Here is a 9,974-nt window from a genome sequence, read left to right as displayed (position 1 = left end):
AAAAGGTAACAATATTTTTAAAACCAAAATTATAATCAATATTTTTCTTAAATATATATATATATATTATATTTTTTAATTTTTTATTAAAATCATTTAAAGATTTAGTAAAGCACCGTACTTTAAGATTTAAATTTAATTTCTTTTCTTTTATGTTTAAGTCTTTAGTTTAAAATTTTATAAAAGTATTTAAATTAGGTAATGTTTAAATAAAAATAATAATAAAAATGTATTTGTTAATTTTTAAAAAATATGTACATATATTAAAAAAAATATACCCAAACGTTGGAATATTAATAATGATTATGACTGATTCGACTGAAAAAAAAAATAAATAAAAATATATTCAAAATAAAAAATCAAAAATGAAAAATAAACAATTAAAAAATAAGAAAAATAATATAGAGTAAAAGTTCGAAGAAATTAACATAAATATATAGTTGAAGAAAAATAAAGGAAAAAGAAAAATGTCTAGAAAAAAATTAAAAAAAAAAACCAAATTAAATATTAGAAAAGAACTCGTTTACTATTATTATTATGATTGTAATTATTATTAAAATTATTACTATAATAATGTAGTTTTTTTTTTTTTTGTAAAAATAAAATGTGATTTAAATATGTTATTATTAACAAAGGAAAACAATAAAATAAAAATAAATAACAATTTTATTACATCGAGATATGTATGAAATGATATTAATATAGTATTTATTTATTTAAGTACATGAAATCAGTTTTGTTTTGAAAGTTTCTGGTCAGTGTATCTACAATTTGGATCTTCTTTAAAATATTCCATAAAAATTTTATAGTTCTTTTAATCAAAACGCAATTTAACTTGATATGAAAATTTTCTAATTTGACAATAATTTGAAGCTAATTTTTTTTAATTTCTTAAACATTACTAAGAGACCGGTCACTTTCTGATCGTCTGTAATTTTATGATTTAACTTTAATATAACTGCTCTCTTCATTTGGTGTAACATAATATGTGTCTATAAAATAAGCTATTTATGAAAATTCTTGAAATATATTTATGATTAGTACTGATAATTTTTTTTTTATCAGTACTAATCATTTTAAACATCTAAGCAAAATAGTTAAATTATAATATTACAAAATTTATTGAAATAATTTTTTACAATACACTCCGTTCTCTATTTTATGTTAAAACAATACAATATTATTTTGGTGCCAATTAATAAATAAAACGCTTCCTAATTTAAAAATAAATAAAATTAAATTGATCAATAATTTTCCATTCATAATAAAATAATTTTTATATTAATATCATTTCAAAAAATGAAAGTTATTGTGTTAAAATTTTAAAATATCCATTAAAAACAGAATATTAATTTATTTTTTAAATTTAAGATTTTTAAGAAAAATATCAAATATTATATGTAATATATTCTGAAAACTACGTTTTTGTTTTTTTATGTAAAATGTATAAGTATCAAATGCTATTCATTAAAGTTATTAGAGTAACCACAAAAAAAACAAAATAAAATTATATTTGAAATTAGTTTTTATTCTTAATAATCAGTAGTATGTAAATGGTATATTATCAATAAATTATTGCACTTTATCAATTATTTAAGGAAAAAAATAATAATGAAAAATCAATACATATACATATTTTAATCTAGAACTTAAAGTAAATTCTTACTAAGTATAATAATTATGCAAGTGCTTCATAGTTTATATTTAGGCCTTAAAATTTTTGCTTAATGACTTTTTATTAAAAAAAATTTATAAATGGAAATTAGAGTCGATTATGTGAAAAGTAATTAATAATATTATAAAATTTTTAATTTATACTTTCACCAACTACATATATTTAATATGATTTTCCGTAATATTGGTTATTTAAGTTGAATAGAATATTACATATACTTTTTCAGACTACTCCTCAAAGTTTTATGGAAAAGTTTTATTCCCTTCAAGTTCAGATTATTTAAATAAATAAAATACGAACATTGTTTAATGCAGTAATATGTAATTCAAAATATTAGAAATTTATAGTTTAATTATTTATTGATCATAATTTAAATTTTTTTATGTACGCTGCTAGCTATTGAATAAGCTTTAAGTTACATTTTTTATGGTATTATTCAGTTACTTTTTAATACAGGTCTATAGTCTTACATAGAGTCTTGGGAGCTTGTGTTATTTGAATGCTTTTGTTTTATTGATATTTTAATAATGTCCAAAACATTTACCATAATACACGTGTCAAGTCATATTAACTTCCAGTGACATTCACAAAAAAAAAACAAAAATAATAATATGAATTTAAGAAAATATTTCAAATTACTTGTCTTCTATAAAAAAAGTGAATTGAAAACTATTGATGAAAATGTTAAACACAACAAATAAGCATATTTTGTAATTTTACATGCCACAATTGTAATCGAATCTATTATATGTATAAAATTGTAGTAAAATATACTAATTTACTTAAATTAAAAACATAAAAATAACTCAAGTTAAAAAAATAATGTCCTCATGTTTAGGTAAAATAATATTTAGAGGAAAATAAAAATCAAATCCAAGAAAAATTGATATTGATGTTTAAATTATTTAAAATTTTCGAATATCGATGAAAATTTTTTTTTATTTTTCTTGGATAACACTTTGTAGATAAATAATTAAATGAAATTAATTTTTTAAAATAGTCATTAAATATTAATTTTATAATTCATTTCTGCATAAATCATAACCTTAATCAAATCTTGTCAATGCACTTCTTCTGAAAACAAAAAATATAATATAAAATTGTTTTCAGTTTTTTGTTAAGACACCAAAATAACTAAATTAATTAATTTCCTAGTTTTCTCTTTCTTTATCATAAGTTAGATTTTAGTAATAAAGTGTACAAAAAACAAGAATTATAATAAAAAAAAAATTATTAAAATTTGTTTTTTGAATCAAACTTGAACAAAACATTTGAATGAAGTTGTTAAAATATTTGAATAAAAAAAAACACTGTAAATGATAAAGGTTTTAAATGAAATTCAATCAATGTATTTTTTAACAAATTTTTATTTAATTTTTGTTCTTGTCATAAAAAAAAATAAATTTCGGGAACTTTTCAAATTTTTGCAACAGGTTTCAAACCCAATATATCAAAGCATTTTCCTAATACAAGAGCAGTTGCTTCACATAATAAAATCCGGCTACGATTAACCTTAATAATTTTACCTTCCTTATTTTTCTCAATACAATAGCAAACATCGTAGAATTCGGTGAATGTTGTACTTATTTCAAATACATATTCGCAAAGGTGATGTAAAAATAAATCTTTTGTAATTTTTGATATTACATCTGGAAATTTTAGTAATGTTTTAACTAATTTCCATTCTTTTTCATGTTCAACAGAAATGCTTTCTGTTTCCATGATTTTCTTTAAATTTGTAAAATCTTCTCCACAATTTCTAGCAATAGAACGTATTCTTGTAAATGCATATAGTAAATAAACCGCAGTATTACCACGATCTTCCAACATTTTATCAAATGAGAACACATATTCATTTATACGATTATGTGATAAATCAGCATATTTAATACAACCATAAGCAACAGACTCTTGTGCTGCTTTTAATTCTTCTGGTGTTAAAACCTTATCTCTCTCTTTTTCTATTAACTTATCCAATGATCTTTTTAAACCTTCATTCAGTAAATCAGATAATTTCACTGTTTCACCAGATCGAGTTTTGAATTTTTTTCCATCTTCTCCAAGTACAACACCAAAGCCAACATGATCAACTCTATGCTTTTTGTAATCTAAAATTTTTGCTCTTTCGGCACATTCAAATATTATTTTAAAGTGAGTTGATTGTCCAGAATCTGTAACATAAATTATCCAATCAGCTTTTTCTTCTTCTAAACGGTATTTAATTGCAGCCATATCTGATGTATCATAAGTGAAACCACCATCTGATTTTATTATAGTTAAAGGTATACCATCTCTAGTTTCAGGATTACCCCACATGATCTTTCGTCCTTCATCCTCTTCCAAGTAACCTTCTTTTTCAAGAAATTTTACTATGCTTTCCATTCTACTTTGATAAAATGATTCGCCGAATTCTTTTATTGTTACATCCAATGCATCATATATTTTTTGAAATTCTTTTCGCGATACGTCACAAATTAAAGTCCAGGCCTTTTTAGAATTTTTTTCACCACTCTGCAATTTTACAACGCTGCTATATGCTCTCTTTTTAAAATCTTCATCCTCATCAAATCTAAAACCAAAAATAAATAGTTTCCTCATTTTCATTTTGTCTTTTATGTAAGTTAGATGCCTACCTCTTTTTAGATTCTTTATAAAACTCTTGCAAATCACTAATTGGTGGTACTTCATTTGTAAAATTTGGGAAACGATCTTCTAAGTGGGCTATTAACATACCAAATTGTGTACCCCAGTCGCCCACATGGTTTACACGTATTACATCATGGCCCAAAAATTCTAAAAGGCGACATATAGATTCGCCAATTATTGTTGATCTTAAATGACCAACGTGCATTTGTTTTGCTATATTCGGCGAGGAAAAATCTACCAACACACGTTGCTTCTTACATGATGGTGGTGTTATTTCATTACGAAGCAATTCATTTATAGCCATTACACCATATGATCTGTAAATAATGCAATTTTTAAATTCCATAAAAGAATCATTTGTAAATATTTGTCAAAAAAAGCTTATTTAAAACAAGTTAAAAGTTTGTTTTTTTTTTAATTAAATTTTAATTAAAAATTATATTAAATAATGTGTGTATAAGTAACAAAAAAAAAACAAAAAACAAAATGTGTTTACAATATTATTAAAAAAATAAAGCGATTGCAATTATATATAAAAAAAAAACAAAATTCTCACACATATGAACCACTTGCTTTAAAATAAAAATTTATCATATTATGAACATACTTTTCCAGAAAAACGTTTATAAATCCAGCTCCAGCAATTTCGCTTTTAGATACTAAAACTGAATGACCTAAATGGTTCATTATGTTTTGAGCCACTTCTCTAGGATTTGATTTTAATCCTTTAGTTTTTAGTAATTGAGCTATAGGCATAGCACTATTACATTGATAATCACCAAATTTTGGTGTGTTCGCAGAAACAGGAGTTATTATAACAGGAGGATTTGTCAAATCCGGGTAAGCACTCTTAATAGCACTCTCAAATAAATCATACAAATGTTCTGTAATGGATATCATTTCTGTTATAGAGTTCAATTTGTTAGAAGTTGATGAATTTCCTCGCTCTTTTTCAATTGCCTAAAAAAGTATTTGCATAAAATATGTGTACAAATTGTATTGAGGTTAGTAAAATTTTTAGGAATATACATAGTTTTAAAATTTCAAAATATAATGGATATACCTACTTACTGATGTAGGAACATACCTTATTTAAAATGCTTAGGCGATGTTTTAATTTCATGTTGTTAGTTTCAAGTTTCGCTAATTCTTCATCATAACTTCCTAGGTCTGTTGCATTCCCAACATTTTCAATTTGTTCTTTAATTTGCCGGATCTCATGTTCCTATAATATTAATTGAGTATTTTGATTACGTGTTAATAAGTTACATATTTGTAGGTACATACCATTTGGCTCAGCCTTTGAGCTTCATGTTCCAACACACTCATTTTCCTTTTAATTTTGAATTAATTTTTATTAAACTTTCTTTAACTTAAAAATAATTCACGTTTTTTCAATTTTCATTACCCGAAATAGGAATCAGTCAGAAAAAAGTCAAATAATCTGGAGTTTAATATGGACGGTGTTCTCAATTTTTAACAATAACTGACACGTTTTTTAGCTTCGCTTATAACTTTGTTTTTAGCTTATTTTTTTTTTTTAATATAATCAGTGTTTGTGGTTTAATTTGTGACAACTGATAACTTATGGATGACATTGTAAAGTTATGAATAAAAATATGTACATACATACATATAATGTAGAATTTATAAATTCATATACATATTTCTGAATTTATAAATTCTACATTATATGTATATATGTACATATTTATAAATTATTAATTTATATTTATTTAAATTTTTATTGTCATTATTTGATGAAAATCAGACAATGCTTTGTTGATAAGGTATCATACAACTTGGGAAATTGTGACATTTTGATCTTTCCTGCTTGTGATAACAATATAATATATTATATAATTGATACTAAATGAAACAAAAATTTCTAAGTTTCTGGAAAATAAATTTAAAGAAAATTTGTAAAGTTTGTAAGAACTTTTAATAATATCTAAATTTAATACCCATGAATATTAAATATTAAAATATATTTCATTATTGGATAATAAGTGTTGCTAAAGATAGCTATGCTAATATTTGAAATGTTGGCAATGCTTATCAGAAAGGTTTGACATTTTTCCTTTTAGAATGATTGGAAAAAGTCAAAACAAAACAATTTTATTTGTTTTTATTTGGAGATGTACTACTAGTATAGTATGTATGTATACCAATAACAAAATAGCGAAACACGTGTATAAAATTTTCTATTAAAAATTTTTAAATAATTTAGATCTCGATAAAATAGTATTTAAATTATGACCGAGGAAAACAAAGATGTTGATTCATTGGATAAAGATAATAAGAGCAATGGAAATAATGAACCGGTGAGCAATAATAACACTGCTTCAAATATCACAAAACCTGAAAAACCTCCTGCGTCCAAGAAGACGAAACTAAAAAAAATAGAACAAATCATACCAAGAGGCAAACCAAAATCTGGTCGTCCATGGAAAGAGCCTAGAACAAAGTAAAAAAAAAAAAATAATTTAAAATTTAAATAAAATATTGAAAAATTAATGAACTATTTAATAAAAATTTCGTAGGTTTTCCACAATTAAAAAATCAATATATCGTCGTCCGTTTCATAAAAAAGTTGAACTCCGAAATGAAATTCAACACATTAAACAAATATCCAAATCAATTAAAGATGCTAAGAAAGAAGAAAAAGAAATTAGAAAACAAAGAAGATTAGAAAATGCTGAAAGACGTTTAGCGAATCAAAGAAAATCTGAGGTAGTTCAAATAATCAAAAATCCCAACAAAATAAAGCGTATGAAAAAGAAGCATTTAAGGATGATTGAAAAACGAGATTTAGATAATGTTAAAGTTGTTTAACAATTAAATTTGAACTTGTTCATTTTTTGATTTTGAATAAATAAAATTAATGAAATTTTAAAAAAAACACATTAGTTTTCCAATTTCTATTTAAAATAATTTGTTATTGTTTAGGCTGCAATTGTGACATAAATACCTATGCTTGAAATGTCAAAAACTTTCCGTATAAAAATTTTTATTCGGTTTACTGGGAAACTGTCATAATATTTTATTTCAATGAAATGTCATAAAATAGAATGTAAATAGAAATTTTAAAGTATAAAGGTATTAAATGGCATCGGTAGCTAAGAAATTTCAACCATTAACTTCGGCCCGAGTAAAACATAAAATCCAAGAATTAACAAAACCAGAGGCAGGAGTTGTATATGCCTATAATAAAAATCCTCGGAATTTGGAAAGATTAGGCTATGCATATAAACCACAAGGTTATCATTTGGAAAAACCAGGTTAGAATTTTTACCATTGAAATTTTTATTTATTAAAAAGCAAATTAATTATTTTAGGAAGAAGTTATTGGCATAAATTAGAATTGATTATTTCTCAACGTTATATATCAGCTTATATTCGACACTTTCAAAATGGCATAGTAATATCCGCTAGTACAAAAGAATGGGCAATTAAAAAGCAATTGTATAAAACAAATGATACATGTGCATATATTAATTTAGGCAGAGTTTTAGCAGATCGTTGCCTAAAGAGTGGTTTAACTGAAATGTATTGTGATCACAATACTAATTCGGATGGTAATACAAAATTAAATAAATTCATTAAAATATTAGAAGAAAATGGAATTCAATTGAAAGAGAAAGATAGATTTATACCACCTGAAGTTTGGGATCACGATTATGAATCTTTAGTCAAAGATTGAATACAAGAACAATAATTTGTTTTTTTTTTTGTTCTTTCGATTTTTATTTATACAATAAAGTTTACATTAGCTAAATATTTTATGGATTTTGGCTTTTCTGACTAATTTACTCATATTTATGCTTAATATCTTCCCATAGTTTCTGGAATGACAAAAAAAAATGTTATGTTACACATAAGATTACATAATGATTATTAAAAATTTTACTTACGCCTTTATTTACTGAGGTGAAAATTGATTCAGCTGCCAAATCAAATGTCCTCTCGAAAAAGAATACCGATGCAACAATACCTACAGCGTAGGTTGATGTTCTTTTAAATAAAATATTATATAGACTCATTGTGATATCTTAAATATTTGATTTATCTTGCTGCAGCAGGACAAAATAATAAAATATGAGTTTTGTTAGCTAAACAAACTTCAAAATCGAAATGATGTTTAAGAGTGTTTTTTTTTTGTTTTTCTAATGCGAAATGTCAAGTCAATTTAGTTGCTTGCTAAATTCTTATTGATTTAATTCAATACTCGAAATTTAAGAAAAACTTTTATTGCCAATGTCCGACAGATGTCTCTTATTTTTATTCTATTTTATGTAAATATAAACGAAATATTCCTCATGGATTCTTCATCTTTGTCAGCTGTTATTTATTTACTACTCCAATCTAACCTAACCTTTCAAATTTGCTAGAATAAATTTTTAACATTAAATTTGTTTTCAAATAAAAAATTATGGAGAAAAAAGGTAAAATGAATAACATTTTTACTATAAAATTCTACTCCAACTTTTTTATTTTTTGCAATAGGCGAATCATTGCAAGCACCATTATCAAAAGAAATGGAAGCATTTAAAGAATTAATAACTGAAATTATTGCACCCGAGCATAGATCAGAAATTAAAATTAATCCAGATCATACAACAATTTTTACACATATAAAACAAAAGAAACGAACTAAAAAACCAAAAAAGAAATTAACAACTTTAACAAGAAAAGAATATTCTAAACTTGGTCTTTACAATATACCTAAAAACAGTATGAAATATGATGAAGCTATACCATTACATGAATTATGGAAAGGTTATATGATACAACATTTATCATTAAATTGTGAAGATACAAAGATACCTGAGGTATATGAACCAGCATATGATAATTTTACAAAATTACTAATGAAATCGGATTTACATGGTGCTCTCATAAAAGTTGTAAAATCAAAATGTCCAAATTTTGTTGGTCATACCGGTATTATTATATTAGAAACAAAAAATGTTTTAAAAATTATTAGTAAAGATAATAAGATTAGGACATTACCGAAAGCTGAATCAATTTTTAAAATTATGTTAGGTAATGTAGAATTAACAATTTTTGGTAAATATTTAACAACAAGACCAGCTGAAAAATCTGTTAAGAAAATTAAGAATAATATTAATCTTGATTTATAAATATATGTATTTTGTAATACTAGAAGTTAAATGGATATCTAAAACCTTTTTTTTTTTTAAATAAACTTAGAAGACATTTGTAAAAGAATTGTAACTTATTCGTGCTAGGAATATGGAAAGATAGATTGGTTCCAAAATCAACACTCTCATCACAAGTGAATTTATTGTTTTCGCATTATAATAAGAATCGTATACCATTGCGTACAATTAAAGAAGGTTCTTCATTCTTTTCCTTGTTTCTTGGTTTTCCTTACACTGGCTTTAAAACTGACCATATAATGTAGTTTTTAAAAAATGCCATGTATAATGTAATTTTTAAAAAATTGGACTACATTATATTTTAATTTTGAGTTGATTTGATTTTAGGTACATACTGGCTTTAATATGATGCCTTGCTGATAGATTTTATTAAAATTATTCAAAATTATGAAAATAATTAGGAATTCAATTAGGACAAAAACTTTTCGATATTCAGTTTAGTACTTCATGTTTCACAGCATTTTCTTTGG

At 23.9% G+C, this 9,974-nt stretch overlaps 5 protein-coding genes across 5 annotated transcripts; 3 read left to right on the top strand and 2 right to left on the bottom strand.

Moving 5' to 3' along the window:
* Nucleotides 1–3,024: 3,024 nt before the first annotated feature.
* On the bottom strand, nucleotides 3,025–5,777 carry LOC129607679 (probable arginine--tRNA ligase, cytoplasmic). Its single transcript, XM_055518831.1, has 5 exons — nucleotides 5,609–5,777; nucleotides 5,409–5,546; nucleotides 4,929–5,281; nucleotides 4,309–4,638; nucleotides 3,025–4,244 (listed from the first exon to the last, which is right to left on the bottom strand). Exons 1-5 carry the CDS (start codon nucleotides 5,648–5,650, stop codon nucleotides 3,092–3,094), a joined length of 2,016 nt encoding a protein of 671 aa, XP_055374806.1. The 5' UTR covers nucleotides 5,651–5,777; the 3' UTR covers nucleotides 3,025–3,091.
* Nucleotides 5,778–6,448: 671 nt separating this feature from the next.
* LOC129607756 (coiled-coil domain-containing protein 86) lies at nucleotides 6,449–7,227 on the top strand. Its single transcript, XM_055518929.1, has 3 exons — nucleotides 6,449–6,479; nucleotides 6,552–6,788; nucleotides 6,865–7,227. The coding sequence occupies exons 2-3, from the start codon at nucleotides 6,577–6,579 to the stop codon at nucleotides 7,154–7,156; spliced, it is 504 nt and encodes a 167-aa protein (XP_055374904.1). The 5' UTR covers nucleotides 6,449–6,479; nucleotides 6,552–6,576; the 3' UTR covers nucleotides 7,157–7,227.
* Nucleotides 7,228–7,395: 168 nt separating this feature from the next.
* LOC129607712 (39S ribosomal protein L18, mitochondrial) lies at nucleotides 7,396–8,110 on the top strand. The gene is made up of 2 exons (XM_055518876.1): nucleotides 7,396–7,602; nucleotides 7,660–8,110. Exons 1-2 carry the CDS (start codon nucleotides 7,428–7,430, stop codon nucleotides 8,022–8,024), a joined length of 540 nt encoding a protein of 179 aa, XP_055374851.1. The 5' UTR covers nucleotides 7,396–7,427; the 3' UTR covers nucleotides 8,025–8,110.
* On the bottom strand, nucleotides 8,021–8,477 carry LOC129607713 (cytochrome b-c1 complex subunit 9). Its single transcript, XM_055518877.1, has 2 exons — nucleotides 8,236–8,477; nucleotides 8,021–8,166 (listed from the first exon to the last, which is right to left on the bottom strand). The coding sequence occupies exons 1-2, from the start codon at nucleotides 8,362–8,364 to the stop codon at nucleotides 8,131–8,133; spliced, it is 165 nt and encodes a 54-aa protein (XP_055374852.1). The 5' UTR covers nucleotides 8,365–8,477; the 3' UTR covers nucleotides 8,021–8,130.
* Nucleotides 8,478–8,679: 202 nt separating this feature from the next.
* Nucleotides 8,680–9,719, top strand: LOC129607755 (ribonuclease P protein subunit p29-like). Its single transcript, XM_055518928.1, has 2 exons — nucleotides 8,680–8,766; nucleotides 8,828–9,719. The coding sequence occupies exons 1-2, from the start codon at nucleotides 8,754–8,756 to the stop codon at nucleotides 9,463–9,465; spliced, it is 651 nt and encodes a 216-aa protein (XP_055374903.1). The 5' UTR covers nucleotides 8,680–8,753; the 3' UTR covers nucleotides 9,466–9,719.
* The last annotated feature ends 255 nt before the right edge of the window (nucleotides 9,720–9,974 follow it).

This window comes from Condylostylus longicornis, unplaced genomic scaffold, assembly GCF_029603195.1.
Source record: "Condylostylus longicornis isolate FDR11 unplaced genomic scaffold, ASM2960319v2 ptg000028l, whole genome shotgun sequence".
In the NCBI taxonomy this organism is placed as follows: Eukaryota; Metazoa; Arthropoda; class Insecta; order Diptera; family Dolichopodidae; genus Condylostylus; species Condylostylus longicornis.
Note: the sequence above shows the minus strand (reverse complement) of the source record. Positions and strands in the feature narration are given on the sequence as shown.